Source organism: Watersipora subatra, chromosome 1 (assembly GCF_963576615.1).
Source record: "Watersipora subatra chromosome 1, tzWatSuba1.1, whole genome shotgun sequence".
Classification (NCBI taxonomy): domain Eukaryota; kingdom Metazoa; phylum Bryozoa; class Gymnolaemata; order Cheilostomatida; family Watersiporidae; genus Watersipora; species Watersipora subatra.
The window spans coordinates 59,348,116-59,367,439 of NC_088708.1; the positions used below are offsets into that span (position 1 = coordinate 59,348,116).

Sequence of the window (19,324 nt, forward strand, 5' to 3'; positions counted from 1 at the left end):
TCCGGTTTTATCATTACCAAAATATGATGAAACACTCGCATATTCTTCCCAAATATAGTCTCTACATATTAATACACAGCTGAATTATGTTAACTGTTCATATTTGTTTACGTACAGGCATTGTTAGTTGGAGCCTTTGTTGAGCAACTAATAGTGAAAGACACATATATTAACAATCAATGCTGCCAACTTCTGCTACATAGTAAAATATAGATCATTACTATTATTACCAACACGTATACAGTGAAACTCGGATAAATCGCCCTCGGATATATCGAACACATGGTTAACTCGAATGGATTTGCTTGGTCCGTTTCCACGCAATGATAAATGGCTTTAGATAACTCGACCGAAACTCCGTTAACTCGAACAGTTTTTTGCCAAACGGCTACCGAGACGGTTGTTACTATCGCTTTAGAATATCACTTTATTCCAAGCCATAGAGATAAACATCGACTTTTAATAGTCTTTAGGCCTCGTTATTACCAACATCGGCAAATATTTTCATTAACGACTTTTCTAAAGGTTTGCAAAAATCAAATTTTACCAAACATCCGCTTAGCGATAAGCCCTCCGAAAGCAAGAAAAGCGAGGTAAAATTTGGATAATTTTAAAGTAATATCGGCAAAATTGATAATGGGTTTTTAATAGTAAAGCAGTTTTGTAATAACTGACTTACTGCAAAATTGATCTTGGTTAAAACGCTCGGTAGAAAAATACGTTTTTTTTTTCTGAGCGTTTTAACCGCGATCAAGTTTTGCCAATTTTAATCTGAGAACGTCCTGGCAGTCACATCACCTAAAGCAACAAACAAATCTCAAGTGATAGAAAAATATCCATACTTTCTGATTAAAAATATTTAAAACTTCACACGAGAGACCCTTTAACTTGCAACAAGCAATCTATGCTTTTGATTGATATATAGTTTGTACATGTACATGTATCTACTGATAAATATGTGCACTTATGACCGTCCTGATAACTTGAACGCTCTAATAACTCGAACACTTTTGCTCGGTCCCTTGAAGTTTGAGTTATCCGTGTTTCACTGTATTCAATTATGAATAAATCCATGAAAGGCCATTACCACTAACAGGCTTTATTGTTTTTGACGACCTCATAAGGAGGTAAGACATTGGTTAATTTCAATTTGGTACAGACTACAAACCTGTTCCTCTTAAAATGAGCATGTCAGAGCAGAGGTGATTATCATCCCCTAGAGAAATATTTGGTATGACAACAAGTATGCCTCTCCCACTCTCTGGTAGTATCCTCCACACACAGTTTATGTCATGAGGGTACGCAGCAGGCCAGTTCGGACTAACAATCCAGCCTTGAGATGTTTTGTTGAATATTTGACCACATCTTCTACCTATAAAAAGTTTATCCCACGAGGGTTAAAGGAAATTTATCAGTCAGTTCGCATATGTGTATCTAACTACTGTTTATTGGCTGGCAGTTATTTAATTTGTATTTGGCAACAGTGCATTTTAATATGACACAGGTAATAACCACATGATAAATTTTTCTGCAATGTCTATATTGCGTGGCAGAATAACCAAGCAAATAACCGGAAGAACCAGGTGGGAAAATCATGATTGAAAAACTTGATATGTGGCGGCAGTAAAAATAGTAATTATGATGACGCTTATAATAATTGATAAAACACAGGATAAAATGTAATGAGCCCGCATTAGATACCATTTAAGATACGAATAACTCTAGGCCATGCACATGGCACACTTTAAATTTAATACTGTTCAGCATTGTGTGAGTTTGTCCTAATTGGTGGTGAGGCCAAACTGTGGAAAGGCTGCCAAAGATTTGTTATTCAACACGACCTCACTCTTCACCCCCACTACCCTCTAGTTTAGTTTAACAATTGAAGATATAAAAGTATTTATTTATATTGTTTGTGTTTACAGCCATCTCTCATATTGTATATTTTTATGCAGCAGCTAAAATTCAAAATGTTAGAAATAGGGTAATGAGCATGGAATTACCGGGGGCAAAACAATGGGACACCAAGAGATTAAGGAACATCATGAGGAATAAGTGACTGACCCGACAGATGAGGGCGAAATACAAAAACTAATGGAAAAAGACTACCTGCAGTGGTGACCTCTAGTGCAAAATACCAAAAGTTATAAAAGACAAGTTAAAATCAAAGTAAGTCCTCATTGCTTGACATAGGTAATAGTAGGCGTAGGAGGTTTTATTGCACACCACAGTAGTCTGCAGCGTATGGTAATAACCAATAGCGTATGGAATAACCTACAGAGTATGGTAATAACCTACAGAGTATGGTAATAACTTACAGAGTATGGTAATAACCTACAGTATATAGCAATAACCTACAGAGTATGGTAATAACCTACAGAGTATGGTAATAACCTACAGTGTATGGTAATAACCTACAGAGTATGGTAATAACCTACAGAGTATGGTAATAACCTACAGAGTATGGTAATAACTTACAGAGTATGGTAATAACCTACAGAGTATGGTAATAACTTACAGAGTATGGTAATAACCTACAGTATATAGCAATAACCTACAGAGTATGGTAATAACCTACAGAGTATGGTAATAACCTACAGAGTATGGTAATAACCTACAGAGTATGGTAATAACCTACAGTATATAGCAATAACCTACAGAGTATGGTAATAACCTACAGAGTATGGTAATAACCTACAGTGTATGGTAATAACCTACAGCGTATGGAATAACCTACAGTGTATGGTAATAACCTACAGTATATAGCAATAACCTACAGAGTATGGTAATAACCTACAGAGTATGGTAATAACCTACAGTATATAGCAATAACCTACAGAGTATGGTAATAACCTACAGAGTATGGTAATAACCTACAGTGTATGGTAATAACCTACAGCGTATGGAATAACCTACAGTGTATGGTAATAACCTACAGTATATAGCAATAACTTACAGAGTATGGTAATAACCTACAGAGTATGGTAATAACCTACAGTGTATGGTAATAACCTACAGCGTATGGAATAACCTACAGTGTATGGTAATAACCTACAGTATATAGCAATAACCTACAGAGTATGGTAATAACCTACAGAGTATGGTAATAACCTACAGCATATGGTAATAACCTACAGAGTATGGTAATAACCTACAGTGTATGGTAATAACCTACAGCGTATGGAATAACCTACAGTGTATGGTAATAACCTACAGTATATAGCAATAACTTACAGAGTATGGTAATAACCTACAGAGTATGGTAATAACCTACAGTATATAGCAATAACCTACAGAGTATGGTAATAACCTACAGAGTATGGTAATAACCTACAGCGTATGGTAATAACCTACAGCATATAGTCAAAACCTGCAGCTTATGCTAATTCATCTGCAGTATATGGTAATAATCTGCAGTATATGGTAATAACCTACAGAGTATGGTAATAACCTACAGTATATGGTAATAACTTACAGTGTATGGTAATAACCTACAGAGTATGGTAATAACCTACAGAGTATGGTAATAACCTACAGAGTATGGTAATAACCTACAGAGTATGGTAATAACCTACAGAGTATGGTAATAACCTACAGTATATGGTAATAACTTACAGTGTATGGTAATAACCTACAGAGTATGGTAATAACCTACAGAGTATGGTAATAACCTACAGAGTATGGTAATAACCTACAGAGTATGGTAATAACCTACAGAGTATGGTAATAACCTACAGAGTATGGTAATAACCTACAGTATATGGTAATAACTTACAGTGTATGGTAATAACCTACAGAGTATGGTAATAACCTACAGAGTATGGTAATAACCTACAGAGTATGGTAATAACCTACAGAGTATGGTAATAACCTACAGAGTATGGTAATAACCTACAGTGTATGGTAATAACCTACAGAGTATGGTAATAACCTACAGAGTATGGTAATAACCTACAGCGTATGGTAATAACCTACAGCATATAGTCAAAACCTGCAGCTTATGCTAATTCATCTGCAGTATATGGTAATAATCTGCAGTATATGGTAATAATCTGTAGGATGTTACCATATGCTATAGCAACAATAAAGTTTGAAACATTTTTGCCTCATTTAACCCATTAGAACATTCCCAACAAAAAAGGGTGTACAAGATCGTAATGTTGGAACTGTAAGGAATTTAGATCACTTGAAATGCATAAATACAAGTATATGTCTGCCTTGTGATTGGATCTCGTAATGCCAGAGGTAAAAGTAAATTTGGCTAATTAACAGTCGGGTTGATAATGTTTAACAAATCACAACAAGTGTAGCAATTTATTTGTGGTAGTTGCCATGACATTAGCTTGTAATATACAATATCTGTACACGTGTCAGACTTGAGCAGACTAGAGAAACATGCGGGGATCAATATGACAGAACACAAGTAGTGCTAGATGCTGGAGTGCGTCTACATAACTCTAGAACTGGTGTTCTGTTACATTCTCACGTCTCCCTATACTTAGTGCTGGTTCATACTCACTTTGACATTGACTGAGCGCAGTTGAACCCGAGCTAGACGAAAGAGTGGACCCTGGACATCTGATGCAGTAGTTTAAACCAGCCTGTGGCTGGTAGCTGTTGTTAGGACAAGGGCTACACGTACTCATCTCCTCATTATAATAGTGGCCCTTTTCACAATGCTCTAAAACCATTCAAATGAGCAAGAATGAGGTTCAGACAAATTCGTAGGCTTTGTTTCTCACTGGGATTATAAAGCAGCTAATGTATCAATTTTAACCTTTTGACCTATGAGCTAAATAAAAAGCGGTGTCAAACGTCTACTAATATTATAGTTGACTAATGAGAATAGGTAGCAACAGTGACAGCTGAAAACAAAATATTTCTATTAAATAATTCTCTACTTCGATACGGAAGATTACACAGTGAAGAGAAAAATGTTAACATCAACATTAATTTTTTATTCTTGTCATACAAAAACTTCCCTCTCTTATTGTGAATAACGCTATATGCTTGCACACTATCCAAGAAACCTTAATCAAATGACTGCGTTACAAGCTATTCCATCATGAAGGAAATTATATTTATAAAATATAGTGATTTGTACTGCAATCTCGTGACATAGAATCTAAAAAGGACAATTGAGTTTGTAATTTCAAATTTATAATGGTACTACTGAATGGCCGGTGTTGCGTCGGTAATAAAAAGGTTTTTGCTCTAAAAACAACATTTATTTGCCATCCAACTTTGAATTTTAACGTTTAAATGAAGGTGTTTGTTTATTTCTGCGTGTGCTATAAGTCTAATTAAGTTCATGTTATATATACATACATTTATAACATTTTGGTTACGTCTGGGCAAATATATTTTCTCTATTAAAATTTTTCTGTCAGTAAATCAGTTCAAGAGTGAAATGTAGGTATGATGGATATCAATCAGCATTAAAGGTCGCCAGGTGTAATAACTATGTGCACAATGATTCCATAGTAATAGATAGTATGCTTGTCTGCAGAACTGGAGGTTCAGAGTTCACATCCAGTTTGAAGTAGATTTTTCATTTCTAAAACTTTATCGCTATAACTGGAAACACAAACTACAGACCAACAAACAACAAACATTGATATTTATAGATATTTGGTCTACAGGAAGTGGTTTGTACTAGACTTGTTCCTATGGAACTGATGCTATGTGAAGTAACATTTTGAAAAAAGCAAACTTTTTTATGTGACTGAAAGTCGCTTGGTTTGCAGACAAGCAGGTAACATGTTCTCATTTTGCCTGTAATGCTAGGCTGATGCTTTGGTATATCAATATGAACTAGGCATAACTATATAATACATATAACATACTGTATATATATTAACATATATAACTAACATAACTTAAACACAAACATTAACTGACTTTGTGTGTGATTAGGAACAACCGAAACCCAGAATTAAGAGCCATATGCTGGTGACATAGCGACACCAAATTCTACAAGCTTGTACTTACCGATTTGACAATCGCTGAAGCTCCTAGAGCCATTATGTTTGGTAGAGCTTCCATTCGGACAAGCAATGCAACGAATTCTATTTGCATATGGTTGATAAGTGCCTCGGGGGCATGCTGAGCAGGAAGCATGTCCATCTATCGACACCGTGCCTGGGCCACATACCCCTAAGACAAAAATAATTTGGTTCTCATTTTCACTTCAATTCAGCTCTTGTTTCGCTAGGCATTTTTCGGAACCAAATAAGCCAGTCGCTGAAAAATCCGTAATTTACCTCGAATTTTAATTCAGAGTTCTCCGAGTTGAGCAAATATATCTTCCATACGCTAGAGTTGATAGATCAAACTAGAAACTGTTTACAGTTATACCTACAGTTGTGGTTGACTGCTCAGAACTCAACATTTAGATAACGCCATCTCATAGGTACACGTAGTATGTCATGCTGTGAGTGCAGAATAGTGATACGATTACAGGGATCGAGAGCCATGGGTCTAGAATCCATTGAGATGAGAATGCAGCTTGTATATTACAGTAACTGCATCACCTTACTTTAGTTTGAAGGTAAGTAGTGTTGAGTTACGCTTTGCTGTTGCCATTCGTAAACTCTGATGGCTTGATGTCCATAAACTATACAGGTTTCATAAGGTAATATTTGAAATTTAATTTAGACTGTATTTAGTTGTATTACATACGGAACAGGAAATTGATACATAACAGTGATGATCAAAATACTGTAATGAATGTGATTGGCCGCAGCTGAAATTATCAGCGAGTAAAACAACGTAGGAATAGAACATATATATACATATACTAGCTGTGCCTCCCGGCGTTAAGGCGTTGGTATTAAACATCAGCTTATAAACAATCAGATTTGCTTACCACTTGCTGGCAAGCAACTCTCCAGCAAGTGGCAAGCCATTGCCAAGAGGCCTGGCACATTTCCAATGGAAAATTCCACTAACCTAGTTAGTAAGCTTCAAATGCCGGTAGGCAATGATATTGCGTCAGCATTGTTGCCCTGCTAGGCTATTCTAATAATAGCTATAGCCGGAATGCAGACGGGCATACAACATACAGACATAAAACATACTTTGAGAAATATATATATAGATAGAAGTGTTAGATTGAATACAGTTGATTGGTTTACACGGATAGTAGAGTGGTGTTGATTGGTTTATACTGATAGTAGAGTGGTGTTGATTGGTCTATACAAATAGTAGAGTGGTTTTGATTGGTTTGTAAGGATAGTAGAGAGGTTTTGATTGGTTTATACAGATAGTAGAGTGGTGTTGATTGGTTTATACAAATAGTATAGTGGTTTTGATTGGTTTGTACGGATATTAGAGAGGTGTTGATTGGTTTATACGGATAGTAGAGTGGCGTTGATTGGTCTACATTTATATTAGAGTGGTGTTGATTGGTTTATACGAGTAGCAGAATGATGTTGTTACTGATTGATACTTAGCAAGTATATGTAGTAGTAGGTAGATAAAAAATAAGTAAGCGAGTGAAAAATTTAATTTTTTTTTAAAAGCGTGGCACCGGATTTGTTGTTCTAGATTCTAGAAGAAGCGTATTTGTAACCTTGCCACGTAGTATCAACATGGATTAAAAATTGTAACATATTAGTGCTAAAATTTCAACTTATCATAATAATTTTAATGCACAACATTTCTTACCCAGTTGCGTTGTGACAATAGTTGCATTTTATAAAGAAATAGAACAACAATTATCCAACCTTTCCATAACCAAAAAAGACTGAGTAAAAGTTACTGTGGACAAAGTAACGCACATGTCAAAGGCAGCATGAACTGGCTACTTCATCTTTACCTTTGCACTCCCATTCACTCGTTGCTGCCTTAGTAGTGCTACTGCTGCTGTGGCAGCTCTTGCAGTTGCTTTGAGCCTCCTCGTCCTGATATGTGCCCGGAAGACACGACCTACACTTTCCATCTGTATAATATGTTCCAACACTGCAAGCCACTAAAAATAAGGGTAAACAATGTTGAAACTGGGGCCAGAGAAAGTTTATCAGAATATTTATTGTAGCATAGAGCTATAAGTTGCATGTAGTTTCCTGTTAATTTTTTTTCTCGCTTCCTTTCTATTCATGGTTTATAGAAAAAAGCTAAAAAGACCAGTTTTTGTTTAGTGGATTACAGTTATACAAACCGCAGCAATCATTGTGCGGAAGATATCCGGTGTTGCAATGTCTGCGGCTCTGTATGACAGTCAGGGTGTTATTCAATAGTTGGTTAGGCTCTAGCACACCCTCCATGGCTGTAAGGAATTCTGACGATAGGCGACGTCTCAATAGAGCAGAAATTCCTTCAACATCTTTATCAATTGATTTGAAGCCACACGACCGTTTTTTGCAGCTTTTGTCTACAATGAGCAAATATTTGTAAATGAGAGAGGTAGACACATTTTTTATATAACAATACCAAAAATATGCTTCTGTCTAATAAAATATATAAATAAAACTGATAAAACTAAAGATGTTGTTGTAATTTATATATATATTTCTCAAAGTATGTTCGTGTGTATGTCGTATGTCTGTCTGCATTCCGCCTATAGCTATTATTAGAATAACTGCAGCTGGACAACAATGCTGACGCAATGTCATGGAGTACCGTCATTAGAGGCCGAGCAGCTTACTGCAATTTTCCATTGGCATTGTGCAAGGCTAACAGCTTGAAAGTTACAGTTGTTTGACAAAGTTTTAAAACCTTTACAGTTGTTTTCATTTTTCTCTTAATTTATTTAAACTACACAAAACACTTCTCTCATGATATGTAGTTTGAAGGTTAGAAAAGTAAATATTGTAATATGTTAAACACAAATCAATTTTCTGTCCAGACTTTTTTATCACCCGGGCAACGTTGGGTAGCACAGCTAGTACAACAATAAAAGAACTCTTTAAGATAACCATCATCTGAAACGTTGTTCCTTTACCAAATAATAAGCCAACTCGAGCAACTGATTATGAAGCGACAAACATGCTCTTGTGAAAGTTGTATTTGTAAAGCTTGGCTACTTACTAGGAGAAACTGACACATTGAAGAGGAATGTGGCTGTTGTCAATGACAAGGCAGTTTCATCCAATTGTGTTGGAGTTTGGTATTTTTCTCCAGACAGTAAGGCTCGCTCAGCGCAATGTATTCCAGCACTCGTAGCAGCACACTGACTTTTTTTGCATTTATATCCTGTGAATAAATTGGGCAAACTTTTAACGATCTGCGTAAGATTTAGGTTGAGGTACTAAAATACATTACAATTAGTTGAAAAAACATTTAGTGGTTTATATTCATATTAGGATGCATGGAGAGCAACACTGGTTTGGAGTTCTAGAATACCAGGCCTAGGAAACACAGTATGCAACTCGGTTACCGAAAAAATCACTTGGTGACAGGAAAGTCAACTACCCTTAATTTGTACTCTCTTGCTAGTAAAAAGTGCAGACTAGTCTGCCCCCAATACACCAAATAAGGAGCGCTATTAGCGCATATATGTAGTCTATAATTTTAGTTGTGCAACTATATTAGGAGACTCTAAATAGATGTGCTTGGTAATTGGATACAATGAGCACATCGTCGAGTAGTCGAGCACTTGGTAGCAGCTCGACTGGAAAGCAAATATAAATCGATATAAACTAAAGAGTTCATGGTAAAGCGATTGAAAACAGACTTTTTGGGCAAAATCAAGTTGAAGCAGCTAAAATTATTGGCTGTGATTAATATCTTGCGTAAAAGCAAGCTTGCCTCTGTTAAGGAGTTTAACAAAGTTTGTTATAACCTAAGCACTGCACCACCGTTATTTAAGATTGGGTTACTTAACATTTAAGGTTTACAATATTTAAGATAATTTAGGGGTTAAAAGATGTTTTTGGATCAGTTATATTGTCTTTTTTAAAACAGACTACAGCTGGATTAAGTTGTCAGGTTATGGATACCATCAAGTTACACAACATTACCACTAAGTCTGAGTCTGGGGGAGAGAAAGTTGGTAACAATGAAAATAATGGTTGATGGAAGTGGACAGACAAACCCTATAACAATAGGGCAATGCATAAAAGATATCCCATGACCCTTTATTTTCACACTAGCAAGTGCCAACCACTTGGACTTCGCAAATGATAAGTACATTTATGCAATATAAAGCCACAGTGAAATGGTTCACAATAGAAGTGACAAACGTATCGAAGCTCCTGGAGTGAATATGGGTGAGGAGCCGGTCCCTCCGATTAAAGCCTAGTTCCCATATACGTCGCAAAGCACCTGCGACAGCACCACAGGCTATTAGTGGTGAAATAGAAATATAGGCGCAGGTTACCGCCAAGGACCGCCGGTAGTTGCCGGCGGCAGCGCAATAGTTTAGCGCTGTTCAAATTTCGCGAAAGGTCGCAGGTAAAACCTTCCCGAAGTGCACTGTGCAGGTGAAGGTCACCATTATAAAAACGGCATGGCGAGCAAACAATTTATTTGATTACGTGATTAAGTTTAGCGATGCAGCTTATATGTAAACAGATGCCGCCGAGCCTAGCGTCGCAAGCGTTTTGCTGCGCAAGTTACCGCCGGAGTCTCGCAATTGATATGGAAACCAGGCTTTGGGGACCGGCTGGTCCTTCTTCTTTTGACCAGCCACCAGCTGGCTTAGTTTGGTCATGTCTGTCTGTATGTCCAGCTGGGTCAGGCTGTTGTTTTCTCCTCTGACTGGGCCGAGCTATTAGTCTCTCGGTCTAGCCAAGTCGTGCCATTGGTCTTTCAATCTGGCTGGGCCGAGTTGTTTATCTGCTGGCTTCCTCCCTACTGAGCCACGGCTGGCAATAGGGTCAGCTGACAGCCACCACAAGTGAGCAGAGACAGTTAAGTCACAGAAACAGAGGCAAAGAGACTGTAGCAAGAAAGGATGCTCAAGGAGAGACAAAGAGACGTAAATGTAAGACTAGAGAGCCTATAAAAGGTAGATTGTGGTCTGTCCATTCAGATAAGAACATGCGGCAGTAAATTGTTCTGACAATACAAGTCATGCGAGAGCAGCAAAGTTGGTCACAAAGTAGGTCCACAAAGTGGGTCCACAAAGTAGGTCCACAAAGTGGGTCCACAAAGTGGGTCCACAAAGTATGAGTTTGTCACAGTTGAGTTCAAGTTCATCATACAGTTAGCAGTTCTCACAGGAAACAAAGATATACAGTAAATGAAGAGTTCAGTGAAAGGAATGGTGAGGATGCAGAATACTGCTAGTGAAGGTCAAAAAAATGTAGCGTTCATGCATTTAATAAAAAGAGACAATATATTTTTAGCAGATGTTTCCCGCAATAGCGTGCTAGATACAGCTGGTCTTGTGAAGAGAATTGAGGTATTATATCTCTAAGATGGACAGAGGAAGTTCAAGCAGGATATGGCAAGGCTGATAGTTATGCGAGAGGTCACGGTAATTGAGATGGAGAATGTTGAGGCATTTAGGGCCACTATTGAGCAGATTTCAGGAAGTAAACTGGTGCCTTTTCAGAAGCAAGCCAAAATGAGTAGGTCTGTGCCCATACTAACACCCTGGTTTGCAACGACACCCCTTTTGCAGTCAAATGTACCCCGAGATGTGTCTTGCCATAAGATGTCTGTCATATCAGCATCTTCTAGCGACGGAAAGGTAAAGATGGAAGAGCTAGCAGCCAGTTGCTGAGTCATCATTGACCATGCCTTCAAACTTGTGGTGTGGTGGTGGTAGTGGTGGTAGTAGGTGGTGGTCGTGGTGGTAGTAGTAGGTGGTGGTCGTGGTGGTAGTAGTAAGTAGTGGTGGTGGTGCTGGTGGAACCAATGACAGTGGTTCCAGTTGATACAGCAAAAATAGTGAGCTGGTCAGTGATTAACGGTTAGACTTGAATATTAGTGGCAAGTCTGATGACAGTTTGGAAGAGCTTGTCAAGGAGACAAGTCAAGCAGTAGTCTATAGCCGCCAGACTAAACAGGTAATTCAGATAAAAAAAGCAATTGCTTTAGACGCTTATAGCGCAGTAGTGATTTTGGGTTAATTGAGCTGTTTGATAGATCTGGTGTCACCCAAAAAAATAGATGTTGTATATTTTTGATATCAGGCTAAATTGGCGGTTAAGATCAGAACAGTTGCAATGAGTTGCAAAATTTATGGGATGTCATAAATATCTGCGCTCAGTGAGTATACACATGCAAAGAATCTTATAGAACTTTCCTCTTCGGGTTCTACTGCTGAATACTCAACAGTAGAACCCATTAGATGCCATGCGCTGTGTGTGCGCGCGCGCGTGTGTGCGTGGGTGTGCGTGTGTGCGCGCGTGTGTGTGTGGGTGTGTGTGTGTGGGTGTGTGGGTGCGAGCGCGGGTGCGCGAGTGTGCGGGTGTGTGGGTGTGAGCGCGGGTGCACGAGTATGCGGGTGTGTGTGTGTCCCTCCAGCTATAGCTATTATTAGAATAGCTGTAGCTAGACAACGCTGACGCAATGTCATGGTGCACCGTCGTCAGAAGCCTAGCGCTTATTAGAATTATTAGCTTACTGGAATTTTTCATTGACAATGTGCCAGGCTAATAGCAAGTGGTAGGCAACTCTCATCACTTTTCATTGTTTATAAGCTGATTTTTAATACCCGGGCAACGCCGGGAGGCACAGCTAGTCTAACAATACAGTGGAGTTGTAATTATTATATTCTTATGGTACTTGGTAGCTTGCTTAACATGTTCATCCATTCAGTTAGCAAAATATGCACATCATATAGTCTATACTAAAAAACGCTCATTACACCAATTCATTCAAAAGGACTTTTTATAGGTGTACATGTACATTTTTTTTAAACTTGCAAGACTCCAAATATTTACCAGCTACAGATAACGACAACAGCTACTTTTGCTTGGTCATGTGACTCGCAGTGCGACCGCCTGTGTGACTCAATAATACCACAGTTGTCAGATACGTGCTTGCCAGAGCTAATTGCTATTACATGAGTAGATTTCCCAAGTACACAACTCCCAACAAAAAGGAAAGACAACCTCGAATTGTTTTCAACTGTATTTCGAAATTCATGAAACTTAAAATTGTGATAAATTTATACATTAGATTATAAATAGCTTCTAAGCATTAAATTGAACTTTTCAGAACTAACAATTAGGTGAAGAATAGTTGACTGAAACTATCGATTAATTTAATTTAACTTTTGTAAAATGATAAGTAGAACCAAACTTCCTGTTCTGATACATCACCAGCAGTTATTGCACCGTGATAATTACCTTGTAGTATTCGGTCTACAGTATCCATAAGCCACTGATGTATTTCACTTTGTAACTTACAGCCATCCCCAATGCTAAACACCTCATACTGAAAGGTGAGAGTAGCAGCGCGGGTGACCTTTTTTCCTACAAATTTTAATATCAAATTAACCAACACCTTACAATCATTTTATCGATAAGTCTTGTAATGCAAGATTAGAGAAAGATGTTTTCTTTAGAATACTTTTCATCTCACCTGAGCAGTACGGTGACTGTTCCTCAGGGATGGCTGACCACCTCATACCAGTTGTGTTATCACACTTGTAGTCAATAGTGAGAGATGGAGGAGTGTTACTGAACTCATACTTCCTGTCACATTCGGCGATGTATGTGATGCTCTCAGCTGACCTCTTCAAATATGACATGAGTGTACCTTCTGGACTAGTAGGATGCCATTCCCTACTGCATTGCTGCCTCTCGCTCCCTGCATCTCCTAAACACAATGTACAATAGAAGAATGAGTTAAATCACCCTAGTTGATCGCTATCATTGAATCACTTCTGGCAAATTACTTTTGTTTAAAAAATATTGAATAGAACCAGCTTAGGAAGTTCTGAGACATAAAATATCACATTTGGGTTTTTGCCTATTTTATTTTTACAAATTTTTATATTTATTAAGCGATATAAGTTATATATTTACGAACGTTTTTTGTAAATATTTTTATAACAATATTCAACTCTTTTAGCACTGAATCTAGAATCTGTCTAATGACATGTTAATAGACAGTATAGCCTACAAACCTTGAAGAATGCAGTCGTGGTGATTAGAATGCAGTTGGTAACCATGGCTACAAGTACACTCATAACTGCCATCTGCGTTTATGCATGTATGCATGCAGCCTCCATTGTCTATAGAGCACTCATCTATATCTGCAGTCAATAGAAATCTTATACACTGACAGTGTGTTAATACGTTTAAGCAATAGATTCATGAATCATTGATATTCTAAAAAAAATAGCATAGTAGCACTTTTTACAATAGTTTTAATATAAAGAGATATAATTTCAAATACATGCAAACATTTGTATTAAAAAATTAGCAATTTTCGTTCTTTTAAGTAAGGTTATTTGTGGGTCAGCCAAAAAAATCAATTAATTACCAGTTACTTTGCTGACCTGTCTCATTACTATTTTTCCAGTTACCATATGTGTAAGTATCCGTGAATAAAATAAGGTGTCATGTGCTGTAACATTACTGAGAGCACAGTACAGAATCCATAATCAGTTAAGTACAAATTACTACAAGAATAACCTTCAATCAAAAACTCTGCCAACAGTGAAGTGCATCAGGTTGAGTTTGAGCTGTTCTAAGAGATTCATCTCATGTTGGACCCAAGTCTGCACTATCGTGGTCAAGTAACATTAGTATTCAAATTAAATGATTCAGATTTGACAAAAAAATGGCTGAAACATTTATAATACAGTACTTGAGTTTGTCATTAAATCCTCCATTTTGAAAAAAGTACAAAGTTTACCTATTGTTAACTATATGTCATTTATAACTTTTGCTATAGTAACTAATGTTAACTATAGCAGTAATAATCTGCATTATATACTGACGAATTATGTTAACTTATGTTGTCTAATGTTAGCTATAGTAAGAGTGTCTGACCGTCTGTCCAGAGCCACAGTTAGAATTTTGTAAAAATGATAGCATCGTATGGGATTCGAACTCATGTATGATAAAAAACATAACCGAGTATTGTGTTCCAAGCTCAGACAATAGATATGTACCGTAGATGTTCCTAATGGGCATTGACCTAAATGCACATACCGACTTACCACCGCAATGGCTGACTCCATAAAGTGTAAAACCATTTCTGCAACCACAAACATATGATCCTAAAGTGTTGGTGCATATATCATCACACGTGTAGTTACTAAGGCACTCATCTATGTCAATGCACTGTCTTCCTCCGACGTCAGTTTGATAGCCGGGTGGACAGCCACAATATCGACTCCCCAGTGTGTTGGTGCAAGAGTGAGAACAACCTCCGTTATTAACTAAACACTCATTCACATCTACAAAGTGAAATATTAGAAGTTGGGGAAAATATTTTAGTATTTTTAATTTAGATGAAAACAATCAAAATAGCAGGCCAAATTTTTGGTTTTAATTTATTAAAACAAGCTAATCTATTTGCCTACACTATTTATAAAAAAAGGTGTGTGTATATTTTAATAATATCTTAAATTTAATTTATGTGCTCTATAAAAACTTTCTAAACCAGTGTTTCAAAACTAGAACAACCACTTTTTAAAACAAACTTTTGATAATCAAATTACTTGCATGAGCATGAATTATAAACAAGGATGTTTTTGGCCTCACGCAGATGTGATGCATTTGCGGGGTTGTCTAACCAACCATCATTTGAAAATCGCTCAGGTAAACGGTACTGTACTATGTTATCCGTTCACTACTTCCTTACCAACACATCGCTTGTTATCAGATCCCAGTCTGTATCCAGCAGGACAAATACAAATCGGACCTTCAGTTGTATCCTCACATCTGTACGAGCAGTGGCCATTGTTCAGGCTGCACTTGGCTAGTGACAAAATACTTGTACAGTAATTAAATGTTTAATAATGTTAATGCAGCCTCATACCCTCTCAGATACCAAAGCAGAAATAATTTACCAAAGATTTAAAGTAATTCAATATTTTGTTATTATTTGCGGTTCTCATCCAAAGTTTTTTATTTGTAGAGCAACAAAAGCCATCAGGTATTAGAGAATAAAAAACTTGTATACATTAATTAACTTAGCCTTAGGTCTTAGGATGGTATCTTAGCCTGTGTACCTTCATACATATAGTTAACATAGCCTTAGGTCTTATGATGGAATCTTAGCCTTTACACCTTCATATGTATAGTTAATATAGCCTTAGGTCTTAAGATGGAATCTTAGCCTTGACACCTTCATATGTATAGTTAAATAGCCTTAGGTCTTAGGATGTTATCTTAGCCTTTACACCTTCATATTTATAGTTAACATAGCCTTAGGTTTTAGGATGTTATCTTAGCCTGTGTACCTTCATATGCATAGGTAACATAGCCCTAAAATGGAATCTTAGCCTGTGTATCTTCATATGCATAATAAGTACATTATCCTTCGGTTTATGACACACTCTAGTTTTTACTTATGTAATTTATTTAGCACTGCTAATTATTCTATCAGGCTAGAAGTAAAAGTTCCACGAGAAACCCGTCATGCTCAAAGTACACAGACGATCATAAAACTAGCCGTAAGCCTGTCATTAACCAATAATTCTTTCATTTGCAAACACCTAGCCCGCAGCACTCACATAGCCTGCAACACTCACATAGCCCGCAGCAAACACATAGCCCGCAGCAAACACATAGCCCGCAGTACTCACATAGCCTGCAGCAAACACATAGCCCGCAGTACTCACATAGCCCGCAGCAAACACATAGCCCGCAGCACTCACATAGCCCACAGCATTCACATAGCCCGCAGTACTCACATAGCCCGCAGCACTCACATAGCCCGCAGCACTCACATAGCCCGCAGCACTCACATAGCCCGCAGCATTCACATAGCCCGCAGCATTCACATAGCCCGCAGCACTCACATAGCCCGCAGCACTCACATAGCCCGCAGTACTCACATAGCCCGCAGCACTCCAGCAATCACATAGATTTTCAACACAAATTTCTACACGGCTTTCACAATGACAGTCCATGAATGCATTCATTGAGAGAAATTGTCCTCAAGGCAAGCGAAGGCACATTTATGAGTTTGGGTGGTGATTAGAATGGATGAGATGGTTGATTAAAGGCTGTTTCTCAAGAACCAGACAGTTTTGAAATCCAAGTTTTTTCATGACATGGCGGAAGGCATTATATGTGGGTGAAATTTGGACAAAATCAGCTATAAAATTTGGAGCCTCATAGCTTACGTTTACGCAATGACAAAGAGGAGTTTATTAATATAAAACTATAAAATGTATCTATCAGCTATTGAGCAAAGCCATAAGTATACGCTAGAAGGCACCGAAAACTGTGATTTTTTAGTACAGAACATTTTGAAATCTCATTCAAATAAAATAAACTGTCTTACCCATGCACGCCCCTTTCCCATGTTTTGCAGTAGTGAGCTCATAACCTGGCGAGCAAGAACAGATAACTTTGTTTCGTTTCTGGGTGCACCTATGTTGACAGCCTCCATTAGCCATTTGGCAGCTCTTTACTAAAAATACCAAAATAGGTTACATGCTTGCTTGGCACAGCAATATTTCTTACTTGATTTAAGGTCATACGACAAAATCTTCAAATCCTTCTTTTTACGTTTTTAAAGTGTCAAGTTACAAGCTATATGCTGGCGTGTAGTATCTTTAGATGTATATTAGATCATGTTGGTCAGAATTAGAGCTGGCACAGGTAGCTCGTCCGGTCTTGACCCACCGGGTCAGAAATGCCCGGGTCAGGCCACCCGACCCGCGGGTCTTCTTATACAAAAACACGGGTAGGTTAATGGCTAAACGAGAGCGAAGGTATATCGCTTTTTAAGTGCGATTGAAATAAAGTCGCGCTTAGTCCTAGCACGGAAGGACCAAGCGAAATAAAACAAGGTGAGTCAAGCTATATTTTTACGTCTGCGACAATAGTATTTGGACTATAGGTTTCGCCCGTCGGAAAGAAATAATCAACATGTCGGCGGTCTATGAGTTAATGAAGAAGCCAGTCACGAAAGGGAAAGACCAAGTTATTTGTACAATATGCGAAAGCAAATTGAGTTACAAAGAAGGGTCCACCTCAATACTATTGAGGTATTTACAACGTAGGCATCTTGAGGAACTTAAAAGCGCGTCTAAGAACCTTCAATCCAGCAAATTTATTTTATTTTAGTTTCTTTCACTAATACCAGAAGTTTTAGGGAAGTGATGGATTTTTGCTTTCCTCTATGCTGGGTTATCTATTTCTATCTTTGTGAAGTATTTCTTAACTAATCTTTTCTTGTTGATTATAATAGCAGAGTTGAAAATAAAATCTGGAATAAAAACACTCTAGCCAAAGTCATGCCATTAATCTATCACTCATTGAATAGCATTGATCCACCAATGTCTAGCCATAAATTGCAGATTGCGTCTATAAACCAAGCCACAAAATATAATGATTGGTGTGATAATGGGTTCTTTTATCATAGGTTATTGATGTCACAACATTAGGCTGTAATAGAACTATCTCTTAACCTTAAATGAATAAAAAATTGGCGCTGTGCTGACCCAGCCCGACTCAATCTTGGCCCTCAGTGCTGACCCTGAGTCTGGCCTGACCCTGCATTCCTTGGTCTCGTTCCAGCTCTAGTCAGAATGTATGTTTTAGACTCATGGGCTGTCCATAATCAGCTACCAATAACAGAAGTAATCCCCGCAAAACTTGAAACTTTGACCGGGAACTAGATAAATTGAGCAATCAAATTGATTTGATTGACGAAAAGGGTCTTTATGAATGACAGCAGGCTATACCATTGCATTAGTTCTACGCTTTGCTATTAGACCAAAGACCCATGAGGTGTGAGCCGACACTTTGGAGCTATTGATAAAATTGAAGCATTCTCAGAAAAAGAAAGACGCTTCTGAATTTAAGATGGGAAAATAAAGTAATTGCTGTAATGGAGCTAGAACATGTATACTAGTATTAAAATGACAGATAATCTTTTACCAAACTTGGATAGCTATATCAACTTAGGCCTGTATTAGAGTATCTGGTATATCATACATACACCTGCAATGCCTTCCATCTTTCCTCAGTTGAAATCCAGCTTTGCAAGCGCAGGTTGTAGAGGCGTATGAAATGTTGCAATGTTGTTGGCAGCTAATGCATTGCTCCTCTCCAATCAGCTCTACTTCTGAAATAATGAGAATGTCTAGAATATAACATCAACCTCGTTCGCCAACATGGCTGCTCACTAAATAAATGTTTTATTTACACTCTCTACAATGTTTCATATCTACACTATATGAGTGTTAGTACACTCTCTTACTGTTACCTACACTATATGAGTATTAGTACACTCT

General features: G+C 37.7%; 1 protein-coding gene across 1 annotated transcript in view; it reads right to left on the minus strand.

The window, feature by feature from the left end:
- LOC137389697 (signal peptide, CUB and EGF-like domain-containing protein 1) overlaps positions 1-19,324 on the minus strand; it is a 34,172-nt gene that overhangs the window by 5,867 nt on the left and 8,981 nt on the right. The window contains exons 7-19 of the mRNA XM_068075774.1: positions 19,030-19,155; positions 17,365-17,493; positions 15,715-15,831; positions 15,068-15,307; positions 14,027-14,155; positions 13,480-13,716; positions 13,245-13,370; positions 9,031-9,195; positions 8,162-8,374; positions 7,820-7,972; positions 5,992-6,156; positions 4,520-4,681; positions 1,169-1,372 (exon numbers count right to left, since the gene is read on the minus strand). Of these exons, the coding sequence (XP_067931875.1) occupies positions 1,169-1,372; positions 4,520-4,681; positions 5,992-6,156; positions 7,820-7,972; positions 8,162-8,374; positions 9,031-9,195; positions 13,245-13,370; positions 13,480-13,716; positions 14,027-14,155; positions 15,068-15,307; positions 15,715-15,831; positions 17,365-17,493; positions 19,030-19,155 (2,166 nt within the window). The remainder of the gene's footprint in view (positions 1-1,168; positions 1,373-4,519; positions 4,682-5,991; positions 6,157-7,819; positions 7,973-8,161; positions 8,375-9,030; positions 9,196-13,244; positions 13,371-13,479; positions 13,717-14,026; positions 14,156-15,067; positions 15,308-15,714; positions 15,832-17,364; positions 17,494-19,029; positions 19,156-19,324) is intronic.